Source organism: Galleria mellonella, unplaced genomic scaffold (assembly GCF_026898425.1).
Source record: "Galleria mellonella isolate WM207_F2 unplaced genomic scaffold, CSIRO_AGI_GalMel_v1 utg38, whole genome shotgun sequence".
Classification (NCBI taxonomy): Eukaryota; Metazoa; Arthropoda; class Insecta; order Lepidoptera; family Pyralidae; genus Galleria; species Galleria mellonella.
The window spans coordinates 5,601,756-5,627,688 of record NW_026442090.1 but is presented as its reverse complement, the minus strand read 5'-3'; the positions used below and the strand labels follow the sequence as shown (position 1 = coordinate 5,627,688).

The following is a 25,933-nucleotide window of genomic DNA, read 5'->3' as shown; positions in this document are numbered from 1 at the left end:
GCAATACTTAAATTATGAGAACAAGGAATAACAACATGAGGGAATGAAAACAGTAAAACATATACTCGTCTCCTTTCTACTTATGCAAATGTAATTAGGAAAAAGAGGATGAAAGATATATTATTAGTTACTTTTTTCTCAATGTAGTAGGCTCGTCTATGCATCAAAGAAGGGATAGTCTCGATAAAAATAATTTATCGATATTTATATTTGTCTACAGTAATAATAAAATGGATAAAAAGCTTTAAGCATATTCATCAAAAATAAAATCACAGTTAGGTGAAACAAAATAATTATGATATGAGTACTTTTGAACTAAATGTAGGTGAACAGTAATTATTACAAATTATAAAACTTGGAATGCAAAGAAGAATAGTCGAAGAATAAGAACTAAAAAATAATATTAAACTAAACTAAAAACATTTTTTTATGGTTTCAATAAACAAATGTCAAAATGTTAATAGGAATGAATAAAATAAAAGGAGTAAAGTCGCCTTCTTCTTTAAATATTATCTTATCGTAAAGAGTACTAGACTAATCTATAAAGTACGGAAAATATTGTTTAATAGTCTGGATAAAGTGAATTTATCGAAATGTATCCTTGTAGAATAAAAACCTGATAAAAATATAAATACAAGCTCATATTAATACATGTTCTCTTTTTATTAGGTAATATGACTATCTATGATACGTTTATGTTTGCTAATCCTAATACTTAATATACTTCTTTTACGCCATATATTCAAAATCACACAGTTAGACAATTTATTGATTTAAACTTTAATATTTTTTTCTTTCTATTTATTATTTTTTACACAGTAACTTATATGTTAAATCTTTATATACAAATTCATTGTATTAGCTCTTTTATATTGGAAGAAACACAAGTTACCCTAATTTGAATTCAAGAGTAACAATGCAATCTTAAATTCTTAATAAAAATTCATTATTATCTCAAATATGTGATGTTATAAGATATATCTGAAGTTAAGTATATACTTAATACGACCTGTATATACGAAGCTTTGTTCACATTATGATGTTAGTATCAAACAATTCTAGTGTAGATACAGCCCGAAGTCCACTCTTCCTCTTCTTTTTTAATTATTTTTATAAGAAATACGATGTAATTGGATTACAACTTTCTTTATATTTTTTATTGACAATTTATCGATATTAATTTAATTATTATAGAACAAAAAATATTTTTCTACAAAATAATTAGATAAACTATAAAATTAGCCCTCTAATTTTAGAAATAATATAATCAATTAATTTCATCAGAGTGATTATATTTAAAAAAATATTATTAATATTTTTATCGATTTTAATGTTATCATACACATATCGATAAATTGACTTTATCGACACCAAAAATCAATACTTTCTTTGATGTTGCTACATAAGCGAGCCTAGTAATTGATAATATATCTATCGTCCTCTTTTTGCTAATTATACTTGCTTAAGTAGAAAGGAGGCAACAACATGTTTTTTTTTTTATTATTCCTGCTATGTTTTTTCTAACAACAAGGAATTACATAGAAGTAATAATAATGAAGGAAGGAGGCAACTCCTGTGTAATTCCGTATTCTTAAAGAAAAGCCTTGCTTATCTATGGAATAACAGCATTCGCGTGGCTGATTGGCTGGCAACAATTGACAAAATTGACGTTTCACAAAATAACTACCATGATAAGCAACCGGCATTGCCAGTTTCGGTACTTTATTCGTAATTTTGTGTAATATTTATTATGACTACAAAATTTTTAAAGAAATTAAATTCTTAAAAAAATTTTTACAGTAAAGTGAACCATGTTTAAAAAAATTTAAGTAATTTTTTTAACAGTTTTGGTATTTGATAGGTGTATAGACGTATACACTAATTCTTTTTACACTAATTTTATATTAATTCTATAAAATATAAGAATTAGAGCAGCTAAATCCTGGTTGAGATAAAAGAAGGAGCAGGTAAGATAAGGTAATAGTAGAAATGAAAGGTAGAGTTTTTGTATTTCCCTTCGCATATATGGTAAAACCTAATAAAAAAAACCATTAGTTTTGTGATTTACGTAAAAGTCTTGGAAAATGTATCAATTTGGAAAATTATTTTAAGTTTGAATAAAAATTAAAAATCGTTTCTGGCAACCCCCTATACACCGTAAACCATAAACATTTTTTTTTTTTCATTTATTGTGACTTTGGCGAAAGCCATCAGCCAAAAAGTAACAATTACAAGGTAACAATATAAAATTACAAGACAAATTACAAAAATTATTATAGTTATAAATTAATTATAATATACTAAGAAAGTAAGTTAAGTAGAAAAGTATAGGTTACTATTACATATTTAAATTTCACCAATTGTTGAAGTAATATAATTAAAAATTTCTTGATACAAAATGTTATGTTTTAGTAGATCCTGCACTGAAGTAGGAATATTTTGACATTTTAATAAATCTTGACATTGACAAATAAAAAGTAACCGTTGAAGTGAGAATTTAGAACAAACAAAAAAATATGATCCAAATCAGAAAAAATGTTTTGGCAGTATTTACAGATAGAATTATCCAATAAATTAATACGTTGCAAATGTGCAGGAAATTTACAATGACCTATCCGCAATCTACTTAATGTAGTATAATATTGTCTACCAAGAAAAACATTAGATTTTTCAAATCAATATTGTAACCAGACAATTTACAGATTTTGTTAGAATCAAACCAAGTTTCATTTAGTAAAATGATATCAAAATGTGATGTAAAGTTGTAAATAAAGTTTTTAAATTGAAATATTTTAGACAGAAAGCTTCTTAAGTTCCAATGAACAATATTAATTTCCTTTAAAGATGTAATGGTCATGTTGAAAAATTAGATATGAGTATTTCCTTAATTAATTTGGATGAAATTGTATCAGAATTAGTTTGAGCTTTCTTAACTAGCTCAATAACAGTCTTAGTAATTGTGTTGAGTACAATGTCTGAGTTAATGATGTCAGTAACTAATGCCCTTTTTTGAGGAGATTTATTTTGCGTTGAGCTGTTAATAGACACAGGGGTATTTGAATTAATTACAGAGTTAACCGATTTTGAAGTCACTGATGCATAAGATGTTTTGCCTAGAATTTTATCTTTGATTTGAGACAATTTCATCGATTTAGTGGGACAGCTATTAGATACTGCTACATGTTGTCCATTACAATTAACACATTTAGGATTCTCTTTGTTGAATCAGGATCTATAATCATGGGCACCGGCACATATGGAACAAACTTGCTTTCTTCTGCAGGAACTGCTTCCATGACCAAATTTGTAACAAGTGAAGCATTGGAGTAGAGGTCTAATGAATTCACGCACATCCAGCCAAATATGATCATACGTTACGTGATCAGGTCGCTGCGTAGAGAGGAAAGTTACTAAAACTGTAGGAAGAGGATGAAAACTTCCATCTTCTTTCTTTTTTTTGAAACGTTTAACACCGATGATATCTACAGTAGATTTTAAGTTATTTAAAAGATCTTCCTCAGATATTTCAGTAGGAGCTCTTATAACTCCCTGAGATTCCAGCTGATTATTGGGTATCCTAGCCTGAAGTTTATGTTTCTCTAATAAATCTTTAGACTGTTTCATTGATCGAAAACATATTTTGAATGCAGTAGGACCCATAGTACGAATATAGAATACACCAGGTACAGTCCTCAGAATAGAATTGACTTGCAATAAATTTACATTGTTGCCCTCAATAGGAGACAACAGGATAAAATATTCATTTTTAGTAGTGTCAGAATATAGGTAATTTTGATCTTTAAACAGTCCTCTTTTTGAGTGAGTAAATTTAATACTCATCTTAGCATCTGGCTCTTCATCAGATATGGAAGTATTTTTTTTAACTTGCCTCCGCTTGACTCGCACATATCCTCTAACAACACACGAGGGCTTAAATTGGAGAAATAAGTAAAAGAAACTAGGAGAAGCAACAAATAAATATTAAACAAATAAAATGAATTTAAAATTTCCGCCCTCGCATTACAAGTTTTCCCGCCTTTTTGTAAACCATAAACAAAAACTGCAGGAATTTGTTTCATTTGTTTTATTAAAAGATAGGAGTACTTAAGTAAATACCTACTCAAACAACTTCTGTTTTTGTTTGAATGTCTTTGCGGCGGGTTGTTTTACTTGTGGGCGAATACACCGCCCCGGTATAATTTATAGGTATTTATTTTTATGAATATTGTATCTTTGTGATCAAAATAAAATTTATGTTTTATTTTTGCTAATGTCTTTCTAATCTGTGATTATTTATTTGTGGGTGACGCTGGTAAAGCATACAAAGTACTCTTACGGTAATGTCGCCTAATTGACTAAACTAATTACTATTATCTAAGTTACGTTTCTGTCGAACTCGTTTTACACGTACGCGAAGTGAAAATTTTATTCATTTCATATCACTAATTTCACTGTGTCATAAATTGCAGTTATAATTTTATTGCCGGCAAGAGTGAGTGAAAGTCTGGCGAGGTCATCTATGGGATGTAATGCCAAAGATAACTTAGTATTTTTAGGATTAAATAAAAAAAATTCCTAAGTAAACTCAACACCTACAGGTAAGATTTGGTTTAAGTTTTATCTCCCAATATTAATTCTGATATTATCCTTAGTCCGCGTTCAAATATAATGGGTTAAAACTAAACTGTCTGACTCATTCCATTGAAATAGGTACATACTTAGCATTATTTTTATTTCGCTTTGTTAGCCTATTTTGATACATTTTTTTCTGTTTGTAATTTATTACAATATAGTACAGTACAATACAGTTAAATGCCATAAAATCGATTTCATTTTCATTCTGTACTCAAATATAGAGGGAGTTCTATTAATTCAAATTATTACTAATATCATATATATATATATATATATATATATATATATATATATATATATATATATATATATATATATATATATATATTTTCTATCTGCTTGCAATTTAATCAAGAATGTTTAGTCAATTTGATCTTATTGTAGAAAAAAAATATGAAACAATAATATTAATTAAATAATTAACATAAAAGCATATTTATTTTTATGCATTGTTTCATTTGAGTATAAAGACAACTACGAACATTGTTTATTAATGCTAAGTATTAAAGCAGATGATAGATAGATGTCTCTAAGTATATATGATGGAAGGAAGTCTAGGAAAACTCCTTCTTTAGATGACTTATTTGATGATTTTACTAACATTCTATATTGAAAATATCCTTTTCAGCAGACAATTTAATTGGTAATTTAGACACATTTTATAGTATCCTATAAAATTTTAAGCTCAAAGTAAATAACAAATGTTAAGTTACCTATATCTTTTAATGGAGTAATTGAACCTATTGTTGGAGTATTAAACCTGTGGGTCTCCTAAGACCCACAGGTATATACATCACAACACATGCTGTGATTTCTATACTGTTGTTTATGTGTATTGATAATTTTGTCTGTAGACTTTTTCTATCATGTGTACCATGATATTGTTAGCTATGCCCAATATTTTTAAAAACCCAGCAATACTCAAGCCTCTGAATTTTAATATTCTTATTATATTGATTTGTATGATCATTTACAAATAAACAGTATTGATCACACAAATTGTTATCATGTGAACCCATTTTATTTCATTAATTTTAGATTATCAGGTGTAGTCAACATGTGTGGGTGCTTGAGAGTACTGTGTACCTATAAACCAGCCCCGCATATATGGCAGTGCAGATTTTCTAGCTCTTCAGCACCTGCAACGCCAGGGGTACCCTACACAAAACTGACTATAGGTGTACCAAAAGAGATTTGGCAAGGTGAACGAAGGTAAATTCAATAAATAAAGAAGTTACCTCTACTTATTTCAACTTAATTCTTTTTTATGTATCTTTTCTTGTAATTGTATACTAGACCTACAGATCGTCTATAAATCTGTAATGATAAACTACATCCATAAATGCTTTATTTTCACACTTTGATCTTAGCCAAAATGCTGAGAGGTGACTTTTTTTATGGCCTAAGTGAGAGGCTTACCATGGAAAAGAGAGTCCAACTTAGATTGTGTTACATTATACTTTATTTTTATTATAAATATAATTAATTTTTATATTATATTTCAGAGTGGCGGTTGTACCAGCAGTAGTTAGCAAATTAGTCAAAAAGGGGTTTAATGTAAATGTGGAGGAAAATGCTGGAGCCTTTGCAAATTTTCCTAACAAAGCTTATGAAGAGGCTGGAGCCATAGTGACGAGTCTGAAGAATACATTCCAATCGGGTATAAACATTTTGTTTGATATTGATGACTAACTATATACAGCGGCTTCGCCTACTTAAAACAGTACATAAAGTACTTTATGTACTTAGTTAGGATATAACCTATCCATCCTGTAAATTTCATTGAGGAGTTTGTTTCTACGCAGTAAGTGTGACCTTGATTACAAGGGCACACTCATTCATTGGATGTGAAGTACTTGTAAATTTCATTTAAATCTTTTAATACTTTTTGTGTGAAACTAACAAATATTCATCCATCCATCTATGTATCTTTATAACAAACGTTGGCAATTGTAATATTAATAGAATATGAATATGTAATTCATAACATGTATGTCTAATTCATATTTAAACTTAATTGTAGATATCATACTAAAAGTCCGACCACTTGTTGACACTGAAATACAAAATGTGCAAGATGAAGGCACGCTAATATCATTCCTGTATCCTGCACAAAACCAAGATTTGATAAAGAAACTTGGTGTTAAAAAAGTAAACGCTTTTGGTAAGTTTTTCATAAATTCTATACTTGTAATATATAGATTTCAAGTCAATTGCTTCTAACAAATTTTGTGTATTTCAAATTATTTTAGCAATGGACTGCATTCCGCGTATCAGCAGAGCACAAGCATTCGACGCGCTAAGTTCCATGGCTAATGTAGCGGGCTATCGTGCCGTTATAGAGGCTGCTGCACAGTTCCCTCGTTTTTTCTCTGGTAATAATATAATAATAATTTTAATGTCAGACTTTTTGGTCCATTAATATTTATTAGTAACAATGTTCTTAAAGCTAATGTTAGTAAATTTATACATATACATAAACATTATTTATATAGTATACAAATAATCCCCGCTCAAATAATCATAGTTTTTAAATTCCTTTATCTTAAAAGTTTGCTGAAATATACTAGCATATGTCTTTTTCCTTTAATCTCGAATCTTTCGAAGGTATCGTAAAGCCATAATACCCTATGTACGTTCAGTATGGTGTGGTCACATTGTCTGGTATATAAACAAGATCAGATTTTGATACTCAAGCTGACTGTTTTACAACTTACTAATACACAACTACTTGACAAATTTGGTAAATACAACTAGGTACATGTTTAAAAAATTTTGCATACTTGTTTTGTTAACGAAATTATAAAGTTTAAATTAAGCAGACAAGATACAGACAAGACAAAAGTCATACAAATTATTACACAATTGGACGCCGATTCTGAGTACAATTTTCTAAACCTATCTCCAATTTATATTCATATCACTTCTAAATCGTTATTCTGAGTACCATAAATATGAATTCAATTTCTAATAAATTTAAGTAAAAAAAATATATATAATTTTAGTTTATTATAGTCCATAAAATAGCAAATACGCGAAACACGAAACGCAAAAAGCGTTAAAAGATAAGTTAAAAGAAATGACGCCTCAGAATCTACTCCAATATCGACTAATATAACTCTTTTATTCGTAAGATTTGTTTATTTTATATACATTTTCATAAAAATGTACATCAATATTGTTTAGTAAATATATTAAGTAAGAAAAGACAAAGCATATACTTATGTTACAAACATTTCAATTTGAGAAACAACATGATCTACATCTTAATCATAAAGTAAATATCCAAGATAAAACTACACATTAAGAAGATAAATTTATACCACAGAATTTGAAGCTGTTTCCATTATTTATTTATAATTAAAGTTTACCTTAAATATTAAAGGAACATTTCAACTACTTAATGCAATTATTAGCATCCTTTTAAAGGAGTATTCTCCGAAATTTGGGAATTTTGGTAAGCATTGCTTGTCCGTGACTCGAAGGATTACGCATATTATTAATATTTTTTATTATTTTTATTGCATTAAAATACCTATTACATTTCCATAAGAAAATACAGATAGACTTGGCGTATATAATGCTAGTAGAACACCTAGTTAATATTTAATAAACCTTGTTTAGTAATTTTGCACTATAGACTTTGTGCAAACACTTTTTGATATATGGACTTTGTGTTTGATTGGTCATTTTCATACCTTATGATAATAACCACTTAATCCCTTCCGAGATATCGATACATTGATATTACTAATGGTTTATCAAATTCAGGTTAATATGAAAGTGTGTGCCGATTGCAAATAGTAATACTACATATTGAAATCGATGTTCGTTAGCGGTATGTAAATCTAAGAATCTCCTCAAGTTATGAAACATACTAGTACAGAAATTTCGTAAATAAAAATGAAAAAAAAAGCAAGTTTCCTCTGCTAACTCAACGGTTGATTACACCGTGTTAATATGACAGGCCCAAAATTTTTTGACGACCTAACCCATATTTTTTGGGTAAAAACATCTAGTTCTAAGAGAACCCTCCCTTCAAATGATATGAACGACTTCGATTTCACTTGTTATAATTTTTTGATATCTAACGCTTTAAACACGATTTAACAAATAAATTATTATTATTAAATAAATTATTAGTACTCCATTTTGCAAGTGAAGCGAGATTCGCTTGGTCGTTTTTAGTTTGCTTTGTTACGACCAAGGTCGACCTTAACCTACCTGGCGTACCTGGGCAAATTTTTTGTCGATCTCCCCGACGACAGAAAAACGGCCAGTGAGATCCACTGTTCATTTACATTTTTATCAAAATCGTTTTTACATGAAACGTTAACATACAGATCGACGTACAGATGAAACTTAAAAAACCATTGTTTTTGGTTTAGTATCGCGTAATATTAATCGAACGATAACATACTCTTATTTGGTTTTGGTTTTAGTTCGCAAACCGTTATCTTATCGATATTAATGATCAAAGATTATTACTTAACTATGCCAGCACCTAAAAATTATTTATCACCATATCAGCCGTTATCTGTCCACTGCTGAATATAGACCTCCCCTATAGTCTGCCATAAGGAACGGTCCTGAGCCACCTGCATCCACCGATTTCCTGCAACGCATTTGAGGTCGTCAAACCATCTAGTCGTCGTGGTCGTCCTTCACTGCGTTCACCCGTACGGAGTCGCCACTCAGGAATCTTTCTTTCTAATAATGCCTAAAGGAGTACATTTATTACATTTATATATTAATTAATGACCGATGACTGTAACGTTAGTATATGTGAAATGAAATTACACAAATTAGGAATACTCATTCATTATTTTTTCCCGAGTCATAATATGATGTATATACAATGTATATACAGGTTGCTTACCTCTGAGTTTTTAAGGATAAATCATAAAAAGTGATTTCATAATAGTCATGACAATAAAATCAGGTCTATGTTGATAGTAGATGGAATTGTGCAGGCCAAATGACAGCGGCGGGGCGGGTGCCACCGTGCCGCGTGCTGGTGGTAGGCGGCGGAGTCGCGGGGCTGGCCGCTGCCGCTCAGGCACGATGCATGGGCGCCGCCGTCCGCGCCTTCGACACACGACCCGCCGTACGGGAACAGATTGAAAGTCTGGGTGCGCAGTTCATCACTATGGATATGAAGGTTTGAATGCTTGTATACTTTTATTCTACTTTCATACACAACATTTGTAGTCGAGGATAAATGATATTAACCGACCATTCTATAGATTATATTATATAATAGCGATCCGGCCTGACTTGCATTATTATATTGTCTATTTTACTCGCTGATAATGTACCTTTTTATAGGTGAAATTTTAAAATCAAGTGAGTAGTTTTTTTTTATTCAAGCATTACAAATGAACAAATCTTTCCTCTTTATAATATTAGTATAGATAACATTGACCTTAGGTTAATAAAATACTATATAATGTAACGCTTATAACAAGTAGAAATCCCGTGATAGTAAGTTAATATTTGTGATACAAAAAATAATTCCCATAATGAATTTTTTTTATAGTCTCATAGAAATTCATTCCAAAGTAATCGATTTAGAGTGAAAGTACTGGATTATAATCGTTTATATTTATAAACTAATAAGTCATATATATATGCACTTATAGTAATTTATTAGTGTATACAATGAAGGTGTATGTATGCGCAATTATAGGGTTTAATATTTGTAATGAATATGCATCAAATTAAATTTTTGTGATTAACTCGTCCCGCCTCTAGGATGTACTAATGATTTAAATAACTTATTAGATAAATGAAATTTAATCGTCTAGCTTGCATATCTAAAATTTCCTATACTTTTTTTTTTGTATCGCCGAGGTGGAAAACAAGCATAAGGTTCACCTGATTATAAGCGATTACTATAGCGTATGCACGCCTGCAATACTAAGAGCATAATGCGCGCGAGCCCGACTCTGAAGAAACCTCTTTACCCCTTCACTGTACTCTTGTAAAAATCTCGTCAAGAAACTCATTCCATGACATTTCTGTTACTTTTACATAATAAGAGCAGTATTATACCTATAACAATATTAGCATGAATTGTGATAAATATTTGTAATATATTAACTGTGAAATGTTCATTATAATTATTTTATTTTGAGACTATGTTGTATGTTTTCAATTAATATGATAAGTTATCTGTGTTGTATTTTGTTATATTTGATAAACATTACAATTGTAATACTTGTATCAGCTTATTATATAAGCGAAATAATATCCAAATTCCTAAAACACTTTCTACTCTGGAAAAATGAAATGTGAGCTATAGTAAATTTTTTTTCCATACAACATTTTAAGCCGTTGAAACGTTGAAAATATTTATTTTAGTACTGTATTTTAATTAATTGTACTTGTCATCTGATTTAAAGTTATTAATTTAAAATTATTACTAAACACAATGGTAAAGATTGTGATGGTTGTACAATTTTATGAATAGGCGGGTATTAATTCAGACAGGTAGATAAAAGACGTAAGTTCGAACGTACTCTCTATATGTTATGAATAAACTTAGCTCAGAGCTAGGTTTAGTATTAATATATAAATAAAAGCTATTTATTAATAACAAACTCCCTTTCCTTTTTTTACTGAACCTTTTCTAAGACTGTCTGTATTACTGTCTTGGTCAAACCTCTAAAATATTTTTTTTATATAAATTTCATGAACTCTCAATCTCAATTCTCAACTTCGAATTCTTTACTGGAGCCAAGGTTCTTTTTTTTTTACCTTTTTTTCCACCTGATGGTAAGTGACTACTGCCGCCCATGGTCACCCACAACACCTACGGCATTGCAGGTGTGTTGCCGGCCTTTTAAAATAATTTTTTTATTGATAATGTTGTCGTATCGGTTCGGAAATACTCTGCTGGAAGTTGATTCCAAAGAGTGGTTGTCAGAAAGTGCTTGAAAAACGCACGGTGGAGGACCGCCACTTGTCCAGATGGTTGGGATGAAATTTTAGTTTATGGCGGGTTGTACGATGGTGAAAATCTGCAGCAGGTATCAATCCGAACAATTCTTCTTATGACAGGTTCATAAGAGCCTAGACAAATAATTAACGAATCTATAGACACCTTTTTTTTTAACGTGTGCACGAGAAAGAATGACACCGAACATTATCGTCTCGTTTTTTGTCAAACATGCAATAGTACTAATATATCTATAGACTGCTTAGAGTATATCCATTTACGACGTCTATTTAATCCATGTCTGTAATTATTATTATATATAAAAATATGTATTATTACATAACGCTGTTCACCGTGAGTTTGCAGTTAACACGATGTAATACGGCCAATTAACTACATGTCACGTCTCTCAACGAACTATTTGTGCAATAAATCAACTGCATATATAGACTAGTCGTTATTGAAATGACATTGATGTTTGTTATGATAAAACAATTTGCTTTTCAGAGATGGATGTAGGTATTTACTCTAATTCTACTGTGATGGGATGCAGCAACCACTCTACCTTTGGCTGCTTTCGCCAATGGTAGATTGAGATATACAAATCTTATGAGAACATAATCACGTTATATGTGTGTGCTATAATTAGTGTCACATTTTTTGTTTAGATTATATTTGTTATGTAATGTAATTCGCCATTTAATCATCACGCTCCTTGATAAAACTACCAGCTATATGATTATTAGAATTGTTACGTTGTAGTCGTTGTTTTGATTTGTCAAGTTGTAAATACGCAAGTAACACAACTGAACAAATATAATATATTCAAAACATATATGTATATCTGTATACGCAATTTATGCATATTTATACTAAATATTAGAAGGCGTATGTAAAGTAGAAATCAATGTCTCAAATATTTGCGTGAATATTTGTTAGAATTATAACATTCAATTTTCACTTAGATTACCTTTGCTCTTAATGATGATAAGTCTATTCATCATTAATTTCAAGAATAAAGGCACCCTTTCATGTAAAGAAATACTTGATCAATAGGGAATCTTAGTTATAACTCATTTTTATAAGGTAAAAAAGAAAATAATATATAGTTACTAATATTAGAGATGCTAAACGATAGGTCCTAAGTAATTGCACCTTATTCTTAAATCATATTCTCCGATAACGTATACGTTATCAGAGATTATGATTTGCTATACGTTGCATTAAAAAACAAAACCTATCCCCTTATTCATAAAAACGTTAAAACCTATTTTAGCTATTTAACTCTTTTGTCTCTTTCTTTTGTGCCAAATTTCACATTTAAATGAAAGTGACAAAACAGTATAATAGAATAGGTTTGTAGAAGGTTTTCATTTTTATTAACAAGACGATTATATACGACGAATACATCCGAAAAGCATTGCCCTCATTTCTTTACTAGTAGAATAAAAAGAAAAAAATAATGTAGTTACGCATGTAATTTATGATCTAACGTTAAGTAGTACTCTGTATTATTAATTTTAGCATTTAGCATGACTAGATTAAAATACTTAGTATTTGAAATTGGATTTAACAATTTTTAAATATTCTTTTTGATAGGCTTGTTGCTTTTTTTTTAAGAAACTGATGGACATGTTTTAATTCAACGCAATAAAATTACATTAAAGTGTTGTCAGTTCTTAACACTAAAAAATAATCATGTGAAAAATTTGAATATGATGTTGACAACATACGATATGTTGTCAATTACATATTCTGATTTTTAGTTCTGATTCCGATACAGATGGAATGGAATACATACCAAATTCTATCTATATAAAGAGAAGTTTATTTTTTTTTGATGGGTGAAAATGGTATGGTAACGGGATACGCTGCCGGAGCATCAGTGAAGGATGATAGATGAGAATGAAAACAGGCCAGTTAGTCCATCATGATGAATTCATTAGGAATTAACCATGACAGTTTCCAGGGAGAACCGCGAGGAGGTCAACCTGGTTGAGTATATTGCTAGCAATGGGATTCTCAGTCTCCATTACTAACAATCCCTTTCCCCCCAAATATAAATATAAGTTTGATCTATAGGTTTGTTTAGATCTCTCCATCATCTGCGCAAGACCTGGCATATTTAGTATATGATATTAGCCTTTTTAAGGAAACTATAATAATACTTATAAAATTAATTGCTTTCTTTTTATTCGATTTGCTCAATTTCTGCGATGTTAGATTAATAACGGGATAATCATGACAGTTCACAATTTTGTGTGAATAACAGGATAGTAATAAAAAAAAACATTATGTCGCAGGAGGAAGGCGCTGGAGAAGGCGGGTATGCAAAGGAGATGAGCGAAGAGTTCTTGAATGCCGAGCGTGCGCTTCTCGGTAAGGAAGCGAGAACATCAGACGTTGTCATCAGTACAGCACTTATACCTGGGAAACCGGCACCGCTGCTCATTTTAGAAGTAATTACATTATACATATATACAGCATTTTGAACACTAATAATTGATAGTTAAAAAGAAAATTTGGAAGATGGTTTAAAAAATTATTTTCAGAGAAAGACAGAGAACCATGTATTGCATGGATGTTTAGTTGACAACTTTACCTTAAATCCTATATATAATTAAATATCAATACAATAAATAAAGTTTTACATATATATATATATATATATATATATATATATATATATATATATATATATATATATATATATATATATAAGGGCGAGGTCGCTATACACGGCGTTACACACATTGGACTCACCGACCTGCCGAGCCGTATGCCCGCTCACGCCTCCACTCTCTACGCCAATAATATATCTGGATTCCTGTTGAGTTTAGGTAAGTGATAGTTCTGTTGCTGTAACAGACCATACAGTATTCTCACTTGGTGATCCAGCTCAGTTGGTACTACTGTCTTACTTAAAACATTAGTTGTCATGTAACAGCATGGCGATTTTACTGTCGCCCATCTTTGTCTAATAACAACTAGAGTCAAATTTAAAGGATTCCATATATATGTATTAAATATACTTTTCTTGTTATATATATATATATATCAACATTCAAAAATATTGTAATATTTCACTTAATAATATTTTTATATTACATTTCTGAAATCGTAAGTATTCACTTACTTTTCTTAGAAATCTAAAACTATTTTTTTCTTTTTATGCAGCTCTCTAACAAATTAAAGGCCAATAATATATATGAACATTGTCATGTACATAACATATTATACGAGGTTGTCCGGAAAGTTCGTATAAAAGTGTTCTGGAATGCTGTAACAGGACCCCTTCCTTATGTCCCTAACAATGCTTCAGTTCTGGTCTGACCGCCGTGCGGTCCAGCTCAGTTGTCACCATCTGTGAAGTTACTTAACGAAACCCCGTCGGCATAACATTCCGTTGAAGAGCAGTCATGTAACAGGCAAGAATGGCGAAATTTTTGCCGATCTTTGATAAGACATCCGGGGAACCATAGTCAAAAAAATCAAGAAAATCCATAATGTCAAGACAATGTTGATTGTTTTTTTCGATGTTCGGGGGATTGTCCATCAACATTCAAGAATATTGATGGAAAATTCTACGTCGATGTGCTCAATATCAAAGCTCGTTATATTAAATTGGCGCGAGAGGGGCGTTGGATTCTTCACCACGACAATGCCCCTCACTCCTCTCTTGTTGTCCGTGAGTTTTTGAGTAAAAATTCCATAAAACACCCCCTATTTTTGTGACTTTTCTTGTTCCCAAAAACCAAATTGGTAATTTGCATAAATGAGATAAAAAAAGCTGACGGGGCAGCTGAGAAACCTACAACCAGAGGACTTTCAAGGAGACAGTGGAAACGTTGGCACAAGTGCATTATGTCACAGGGGGAGTACTTATGAAGAGGATAAAATTGATTTACCTGAATAATTGTAAAATAAAATTTTTAAAAAACTTTTATACGTACTTTCCGGACAAACCTCGTACTGTATCGCCCATGTGAAATAAATAAAAAACCAAAAGCTACTATTTATGCCATTTTCTTTGGCCAGTCTCGAAATAAATTACAATAATTGATGCATATTGAAAAACATTAGATTATAGTTATATCAAAAATGGATTTCATAACATTGATAATTTCCAAGAAGATAATTTTAGTCAAATACAATAAACTTATAATGTTTTTCAGCACACCTGTCTTTCAGTAGTATTGGCATGGACCAGGTTGAGGTGTTGTATTATCTGAAAGTTTTGTACACGACACAAACGTTGTTAATATTTGTGTATTTCCTACAACAGGCACTAACGACCATTTCCACATCAACCTTGAGGACGAGGTAACCCGCGGCGCCATAGTTCTCAAGGCCGGTGAACTCCTCTGGCCACCACCGCCTCCGCCCAGCATGGCGGCCACAACCACCGCAACTAAACCCACCGCTGCAGTTCAAATCGAACCACCGAATCCTTTTAATGAAACTCTGAAGGATGCCTTCTTGTATTCTACTGGTAAATGTTTGCATATAACAAAATTTTTAATCAATTGTAAAATGATAATTACCTAAAATATTTTTAAAGGTAAGTATTCAACAATAGCATTTGTTTAATAGTTCATCGTGTCAGTCGTTATATATGATATTCATAACTTAATATGTTATGATATTACAATACAAATTAATAATGTTCACAGTCAATACTTACTTTTAGAACAAAATTCTTAAGTACGTAAGTATACGTACGGCACCTCTTTAAAAGTGGTTATTTTTTTTTTATGTTTTATCACCAAGAGATATGTCAATAATTTCTATAACTAACAATACCTGATGAATTTGTTTAAAATATGTATTGTTTTTTTTTTTGCATCCAGGTATGGCTAGCTTGATTGGTTTGGGTATGGCATCACCTAATCCTGCATTCACCACTATGACAACCACTTTAGCTCTAGCAGGTAATTTTAAAATAATCTACATTGTGTTTTTAATTTGTTTATATTTTATTTTTAAGAAGTAGTATTTTACGAAGTATCAGATTTTATTCATTTGAATTTTAAAAGTAAGAGAACCAATGAAATAGATCATTTTTAGACTTATCAAGGTAAAACACACCAAATTTTTTGGTAATGAGTTAAACCTTCAGGAATTTAAATATGAAAAAATATGAAAACTTCATCCAATTTGGTGCAGTAGTTATTGTGTGATGCCAGAACAAGCGTACAGACAGGCAGACAAAATTTTTAAAATTATTGTTTTGACTTATATTGATCTTAATAAAACTCTTTATTTTAATTTTCTTAAGTATCTTACAATTTTAATGTATTAGTTATTAAGGAGTCTTAATTTGTAATTGACTTATATATTACACATAGTTTTTTGTTTTATTATTTTAAAGTCTAAACATGTAATCTTAATTGTAGTTCCAAATAAATAAAAGGCACTAAGTTCAGTTAAATTTAATACATTTATGAATATTTTACTATGGATATTAAAATTTTAGTTTCAGATTAATTTTTATTTACTATTTTTATCTCTTTATTCATACATTGTGGGTATTAATTTCGGTAATATCTAAAATACACCGTATTTTTTTAGGCGTGGTAGGATACCATACGGTTTGGGGTGTGGTGCCCGCGCTGCACTCGCCGTTGATGTCAGTTACCAACGCCGTGTCGGGCATCACGGCAGTCGGCGGCCTGCTCCTCATGGGCGGCGGGTACGTCCCGGAAACACCTGTCCAAGTACGTACCATAATACAATTTATTACTATAGACTGTTTCAATAGAAATTAATGTAAATATAAATAAATTAATAATTAACAATAAAGCAAGTACTGATGTCCAATAGTCATAAAAAAAAAAAACAAAATACGATTATATGATTGAATGTTTCTATTTATTACTTAATTTAATTTTCTTTAAATGAAAGTGAACTTTACGGAAGTTTTTTTTTTTTTTTTCATTATATAATGATGACCTTAACTGCGCAATTAGCGAAACACCAATGAGAGATGATAGGTGAACATGAAATTGTATCAAATTTAAGCAAGTGCTTCTCAACAGTCCATTGATATGCAACTGGAAGACAAATGGCTTTCAAACATGTTCTTGTATTGAAGATATTGTCCCTGGATTCACGTTTTCCATACTAAATATTGATTAAACCATGTTATCAACTGATAAGTTTGAGTTGGATATTGACAGGCAGAATGACCAGTTATGGGGTTGAAAATTAACTTTAGAGTTAATTCCACATTGAATTATCGCTATTTTAATACTAATCGAAATTTTAATTTTTTTTATTTGGTAGTATTAAACAAATATATCCCAAACCTCCTGTATACTACTGAATTTTTTTTTCAGTGGTTAGCAAGTACCGCAGCACTAATCTCATTTGTGAACGTATTTGGCGGTTTCCTAGTGACGCAGCGGATGCTTGATATGTTCAAAAGGTAAATACATAAATACAAATTTAACTTAAAAATCCAATATATTTTTCTTTACGTTACCGCAGTTAATATAGAATTAAAAATATTTTTTTTTCTTTATAATAAAAATATATATTTATGATATAGACCTGGAGACCCACCGGAATATGGCTATTTATATGCCATACCAGCAGCTGCACTTCTAGGTGGATATATAACTACAGCAATGCAGGTAAATTGTAACTAATATCTTGTTATTTACTGGTTCTTAATTTTAATATGATTTGTCATTTACTATAAACTACATTTTTTTGTCAGGGTTATCCCGAAGTTCATCAGATAGCATATTTAGCTTCATCACTGTGCTGCGTAGGCGCACTAGCAGGTCTAAGTTCCCAAACCACTGCGCGTAAAGGAAATTACCTAGGAATGGTAAATATTCAAATGATTTATGTTATACTTTAAATATCAATTTGATTATGTATCTTGCAACTGATGATTAGAAAAGGCATTCATAAATCAATTAATCAGTGAACGTAGCTAAAGACTCGGCCCAAGACCCGCTCATTGTAATCTTGATGGCTATAGTTTCAATCTATTGACCATTGTAAAGGCATTGAGACAGCAATGACTAAACAAACAAAATTTCTACATCGATATCTTTTCTATTAAAAATTAATCTAAAGAAATAAAGTTAAGTAAAGAATTTTTTGATTTAAAAAAATCATAAATAATATTTTATTTTTAGATGTAGTAGTTTTGTTTAAGTCTGCAATATATTTTCTTTTTAAATACGACTTCATTTTTTAAGATTAAAATGTAGTCAAACTTTTTTGTACATGCACTTTTAACGTGGCAACTTGGGACCTAGCTCGTCACATATATATTGATGATTCTTTAGTAATATGAGGTTGCAAAATTGTTGAAACTTAACATTAAAAAATAGTATATATTTCTATATAAATGAGAATGAAAAATAAACTTTGTACAGATTGGAGTTGGCGGTGGCATAGCTGCTACACTGGGAATATTAACGCCCACTGCTGAAGTATTTGCTCAGATGATGGGTGTGGCAGGAATTGGTGGTGTACTTGGTGCTACTATTGCCAAGAAGATTGAGATTACTGATTTGCCGCAACTTGTAGCTGGTTTTCACAGGTAAGTGTCGATTGAAAATACAAACAATAAACCTTGCCTGAATAGTTTGAAATGAGTTAATTCCATTTATCAATAGTAGGCGCATCATCATTAACATATATGTTACAAACTTTAAACTTATATAATATTTAGTAAATATATTTTTACTTTTTCTTATTGAACGAAATATGTCAATAATGAAAGATAAATCTGAAATTTTAAACTTACATTTCTTACCTAGATTGATATACGTTCACTGATACTTCGTCTAGGATTAATTAACATTTCTTTTTTATTTTATTTAAGATTTTATAATTCATGCATTTTAGCTTAGTCGGCATGGCCGCCGTACTGACGTGCATTGCAACATATATGCACGATTTTCCAGCGATGGCGATGGATCCCACCGCTAATACGCTCAAGACCTCTCTCTTCCTTGGTACTTATATTGGAGGCATCACATTTACGTAAGTATATATATATATTTTTAATATATAATCACTTTTGGGTAATAATATTAATAGGCTACATCTGTAAAGGATTATAAGGGCGCAGGATGTGTAAAGCTTGATGGGATAGATTTAGGATAGAATGATATTAAGTTGTTATTGTTGTATTAGCTGGTAACTGTCCACTACTGAGTATAGCCTCTCCTATATGGGGTTTTGCCTGTAGTTTCCACGCTTGGCGTGTTGGCAACCGCACTTTGGCTTTTGGTTATGTTTTAAGAGGGACGCTGCTGCCCATCTCTCCACCATAAGGTTCCTTATTCGCCTCTTACGACTATGACGACTTTTCCCACGGAAAAGGAAGAGGTGACCTATAAAATAATAATAAATACATATCGGTCAATTATTTTTACACGTTATTCTCTAATATCTATCATTACAAGAAGATTAAGACCCAACGCATTAGCTTGCGATAGTTCGCCGATAAATTCGAAACAAAAAATCGTCAATATCAATGACTTAATTTAATAGTAAGAAATATACACAGCGGATCATTGGTGGCATATGGGAAGCTGCAAGGGACACTGTCATCTGCACCGCTAATGCTGCCAGGCCGTCATGCCATCAACGCGGGCCTACTGGCGGGGTCATTGGGTTGTGGGGGTGCGTTGTTGGCTTTCCCTGATGCGCCAGGACTACCATTACTGTCAGCAGCTGCCGTTCTCAGTGGCATACAGGGGCTCACGCTTACTGCTGCTATCGGAGGTATGAAAAATGGCGGGATTTATTCGGTGATCATTTTTAGTTGTTTATGAACTTTGATGGCTATAGATGTTGAGAGTGCGTACAAATTTTTAATATTACTAAAATCTAGTCCGATGCATATCTAAGGAGGCCCAGGCCAAAGTATTTTTCATTGTATTAATATTCAAAGATAGTTGAATCTGATCACTGGGAAAAATATTGATTCTTCGCGGGTCTTAGAATATCTCAATAATTTCTGCAATATATATCTAATTAATAAAAAAAAAAAAAAAATACAAACCATTCAGAGTCACATTTTTTAACAATGAACCCATTTATTCTAATCTTTTTACATCATAAACTAAAACCATATGTTGTATATTATTATTTTCTTACCTTGTCTATATATGTATTTACTATTGTGGGACACTATGACTCTCATTTAAAGTAATTGTTATGTATTTGTTCAAGGTGCGGACATGCCAGTAGTTATAACTGTACTTAACAGCTACTCTGGTTGGGCGCTGTGCGCTGAGGGCTTTATGTTAAACAACTCTCTGATGACCATCGTTGGGGCACTTATCGGCAGCTCTGGTGCTATTCTTTCATATATTATGTGCAAGGTACTTTCAATAATTTTAACCCTAAATATTGCATTAGATCATATAACTTATATCCTTATGAACATATAGTTGTTTGTGTGGGTATATATATGTGTATGTGTATGTATGTATGTGTGTATATATACGATTAAATATAATTAGTTATGTATTAACTTAAGTTTGTCTTCTTGTTTGAAAATTGTCGCAATATTGTACACTACTCTACTCACTGGCATTGATGTTCCTTTCCACTTTGGATTTGCTGGAAGAGAACTCTATTAGAGTTAAGCTCGCCTTTGTACATATTCTTGTCTCTAACATATTTGTTATATGTTATTTATTAGGCTCAAACCCTAAATAAGAATCAATAACTACTTATTACTACTATTTACTACACGAGCACACACTACAAATATTAGAAAACTGACAGACGTTCATTTTATGTACGATGCACATGATATTGGGGTATATATATTTTAATGCTACTGGATGTGTAAATGATATGCCATTTTCTTCCAGGCCATGAACAGATCTTTACCCAACGTAATCCTAGGCGGGTACGGCGTGACCACCGGTGGGTCCGCGAAGCCGGCCAATGCTACACATACAGAACTCAATGTTGATTCCGTCGCCGATCTCATCTACCGCGCTTCCAATATCATCATTACACCTGGTAACTAACCTCATTATTATTTTATATGTATATGTGCTCCATTTTATTGTTAAAATTGTAAGTATCATATATTTTTAGGTGCGTATTATAAAATGTCAACATTTGTTATTTATACTTATGTACAATTTAAAAAGAATCTGTAATTCAGGAGTAAAGGCTATTTTTATTTATTTATTTATTATTATGAAATACAACTACCTCCAAATAAAAGTTTTTCTTCCTTCTTTCAAATCTAATGAAAACATATTAAAATACAATTTGTTTGTATATATTTTTGGAGATTTTTAAATCCCCATTACTTTATAATACAATGAGTACTTTTCTTTTTGTCCAGGATATGGTTTGTGCGTGGCGAAAGCTCAGTACCCAATAGCTGAACTAGTAGACCTTCTTAAAGGAATTGGCAAGAAAGTACGCTTTGCGATCCATCCCGTTGCTGGTGAGTATTTTACTTGATATGTTATGTTAACACGAAAGAAATTTTTTTTTAAGTAAATAATAAAATATTACTTCTAACATTGTAATCGTTTTATTAACTAGTTTTACATATTCATAGGTCGTATGCCTGGTCAACTAAATGTGTTGCTTGCCGAAGCTGGCGTTCCATATGACGATGTGTTCGAGATGGAAGAAATAAATGATGATTTCCCAGAGAGTGATCTTGTATTAGTTATTGGTAAGTATTAATCATAAATCATTTACTTATCATTTTGTTTGACATTTGTCTCGAATATAAACTAATATATCTATGTGGTCTGCAGGCGCTAATGATACAGTGAACAGTGCTGCAGAGGATGATCCCAACTCACCTATTGCTGGAATGCCTGTACTTAAAGTGTGGAAAGCAAATCAGGTACATTAATGTTGTTATTTTATAACTAGCTGACTCGACAATTGGAATTCTTACAAACACTATTGGTTGCTATGTTTGACGGCAATATCTTGTTAAGATGTTCAAATTGACAACTAGAATCAGTTTCTATGAGTAAAGAAAAATGATTTTTTTCCAATATTTCTCTACATAAATATATCCTAGGATTTTAAATCAAATAAAAATCAGCGGTATTATTCCAGCCATTCTCGAGTTTTACATATAGCAACTTGTTTAGGAGTTTATTTTTGTAGATAGATATAATAACAATGTAACATAAAATTACCCAGGTATACAAATTACTTATTTTTTCACTTTAGGTTGTGGTGATGAAGCGTTCTATGGGTGTTGGTTATGCGGCCGTTGACAACCCTATTTTCTACAACCCGAACACGGCTATGTTACTAGGCGACGCTAAAAAGACGTGCGATGCTCTACTTGAACGCGTTAAGCATCTAGCTGCATAATTAATACTAATTACAATTCAATGAAAATGTGCAAAATATGGAAATGGCACATGACATGGTCCATTGGAAACGCTGTTCCAATCAGTTACCATAAGTCTAGTTTTTAAGATTACATACATGCTATGAGATTATCCGTTATTTACGCTAGATCCATGTTTAATAACCTATTTACAAGTCATTGGACTATTAATCACACTGAGGTATTTAACCCTTTTAATGCTTATTATAATGATTTCTTATGTATCGTTTTCATTTGATAGCCTATTTATAAAATCCTACATTTTGTGTAGTGAGTGTATTTAGACATACAATATAAGCCATAAGTTTGTAATAAATTGAATATCAGTGCAGTAACAATTCTTAAATTAACAAAAAAAAAATATTCATTTTTTTTCCAAAGAATAGTGAGGATTGTTCTCATATTAACTTGATTCTAAGTATCTAGTCATTATCATTATAATGAAAATATTGTTTTCCTATAACAATTATGTTATTAAAAATTTTGGATAACTCACTCAGGGCTTACAATTTATACTTATGACACAATATAATATCAGACACCTAGCAGAAAAAGGGTTAAATTGTATAAATTAAATGTGGATAGACCTAGAGAAAATTTATGTAACTAGCAAAATATAAGTCTGAATAGATAACATAATGCACTTGACTGACTACCTATATTACCACTTTCTTGTTTGATACTAAAACAAAACATTTAACAAATGTGGTATTTGAGTCTACTACTGTGCAATTTATTATTATTTTTTATTAAGATCTCTATAAAAACCAATCACGTCTGCACATTAGACATTATCTTGATTCTACATCGGCTTTATCTTGAGTACTTAAAGAATAATCTTATGTTTCGTGTTCGTACACAATGATTGTCATGACATAATAATCACTTCTATAGTCAAAATGGAAATGGACAGAGAGTATGTTGTGAGCATGTATACTGAATTAATGTATAAGTAATAAGATATTTTCTTGTCATGAGACAATGTCTTCTAATGTGCAGTCGGCCTTAGCGTATACTTTTTGATTCAGTCAGATTACCGAGCAAAATTGAAGAGTTCGATTTATAATTTGCATTCGTGGCTCTGTCGTCAAATATATTTAATTGCTTATTACCCCTTATTTTATTTATTTAGTGTATTAGAGTCAGAGCTGCTATATATAATGTGTCAGAGTCACCGTTTATGCCGTCATTCGTACATTCAACAACAATCCGAATCTTATTTAAAATCTTACTGGACCGAAAAGTGTGCCAATTCTTAACGTGCCTACATTACTGAAGAAGTGCTATGAATAAGACTTTTGACAGCTAGTCTGTTTAGTATAGTTAAAACTAATTTTTAAAAATATTTACAGTTTATATTTTATATGAATTTATTCATTTTCATTATTATTTCGATGAAATTATTTTTGTACTTATATATGTACCTTATTTTAAGTATAAAAATATTTTATATAATACACAATTGATGTGTGTAGCCTTAATCGTGAGATTTATATTAGTTTCATTTCCCTTGACATTCCATTTAATGTGTGTTACCATTTTATTATTTTATAAAATACAATGTGTTCATCCTACTAATCCAAATTTGTTAATAATTGCCAAATTTTGCCAATATATAATAGTATTTTGTATTTATAAAAAAAATTACTACATTTATGTATAACCACATCATGACTGCCTATTTATGATACTTTGCAATAATAGAGAATTATTGAATGGAAATCATTAATTTGTTTTACATAATGCAAAACATTGATATACGTAATAATGTAAACTTTGCTTTAAATTTATCAGGGTATATTAATTTTAAAATTTTATAATTATATCCGCTATCAGTATTTTTTTGTCATAATAACGATTTATCATGCAGTACTAAAGAAAAAAAAAATATTAAGCATTTTAGTAAGCATTTTTATCAATAACAACTAAGTTTTCCAATAGGTAAAATAATATCACAATGTATTAATTTTGTAATTAAATGTAAAATTTCTTTGAACGCTTTTATTTTTCAAACGTTTTAATACCTACCGAACGTGAGTGAAAGCTAACATTAATGTATTACATTATAATAATTATTTTGTTATAATTCAAAATCATTACAAATCAGCTTTACTTAAGTAATTATCTTAACGATTCCTTGACTAATACTACGTCTCGTGCCTTGCGAGCAGCACTACTATGAAACCAAAATCCAATAAGTTACTTGCCGATGTGCTTTAACCCTTTGAGTGCTGACGAGCGCCATCGCGCTCGTGCGCATTGCAACTAAAAGTGCCAAGGGCCTCATAGCGCTCGTGAAATCAGTCGCTGTTTAGTTTGCTGTAAAAAAAATATTAAAATTAGATAATTTTTGGAGGAGATACAGTTTTTTTAGAGACAAGGGTCAATGACATCAACACGACAAAAATTTCTTTGGCATTTTTAAGTAGATATGAGTAAAAATCAATGGCACTAAAAGGGTTAAAATAAGATTGCTCTCTTTTAACTGAGGTAGACAATGTAATGACGATCCTCTGACAACTGTAAAATTATCGTAAGTTCATACTATTCACTCCAACGTCGAACTTTAATTGATCTATTATTATAATTTTTAATCCTATGGTGTCTCTCTTATACTTTTTGGTCTATCCGATAATAACTTTTTGATGTCGCCTGGCAACTAGACGCTTTCTAAGATCTTAATGTGGATAATATATTAAATGTTATGAAAGATAATTTTAACGTATTATTAAAAAGTCACGCATATATTGTACAAATTAAAACTGCAAACAAGCAGACTTGCTATATTAGATAGAACTATAAAACTAGATATTATATGTGGTAAAAATGGAATAGTAAACTCCGCCTGTTCTATCATCCCCGACTGGTTTTCTGCTAATTTTATAAATTGGCAGAATACCAGTCGGGGATGATAGGTAAAAAAATTCTTTTAATGAATGAAACAGGAATGGTAACCGCTGTCGGTGTACGTTGGCGGGGCACCAGTGATAGAT

At 31.0% G+C, this 25,933-nt stretch overlaps 1 protein-coding gene across 1 annotated transcript; it reads left to right on the top strand.

Annotated features, from left to right (window-relative positions):
• The first annotated feature begins 4,055 nt into the window (after nucleotides 1-4,055).
• LOC113522718 (NAD(P) transhydrogenase, mitochondrial-like) lies at nucleotides 4,056-25,655 on the top strand. The gene is made up of 24 exons (XM_052897724.1): nucleotides 4,056-4,206; nucleotides 4,470-4,598; nucleotides 5,674-5,847; nucleotides 6,141-6,295; nucleotides 6,659-6,799; nucleotides 6,888-7,010; nucleotides 9,609-9,796; nucleotides 13,879-14,064; nucleotides 14,298-14,415; nucleotides 15,861-16,067; nucleotides 16,426-16,506; nucleotides 17,147-17,292; nucleotides 17,914-18,002; nucleotides 18,126-18,210; nucleotides 18,297-18,410; nucleotides 18,970-19,136; nucleotides 19,445-19,582; nucleotides 20,112-20,329; nucleotides 20,780-20,931; nucleotides 21,430-21,583; nucleotides 21,918-22,022; nucleotides 22,140-22,259; nucleotides 22,345-22,436; nucleotides 22,775-25,655. Exons 3-24 carry the CDS (start codon nucleotides 5,693-5,695, stop codon nucleotides 22,919-22,921), a joined length of 3,081 nt encoding a protein of 1,026 aa, XP_052753684.1. The 5' UTR covers nucleotides 4,056-4,206; nucleotides 4,470-4,598; nucleotides 5,674-5,692; the 3' UTR covers nucleotides 22,922-25,655.
• Nucleotides 25,656-25,933: the final 278 nt, after the last annotated feature.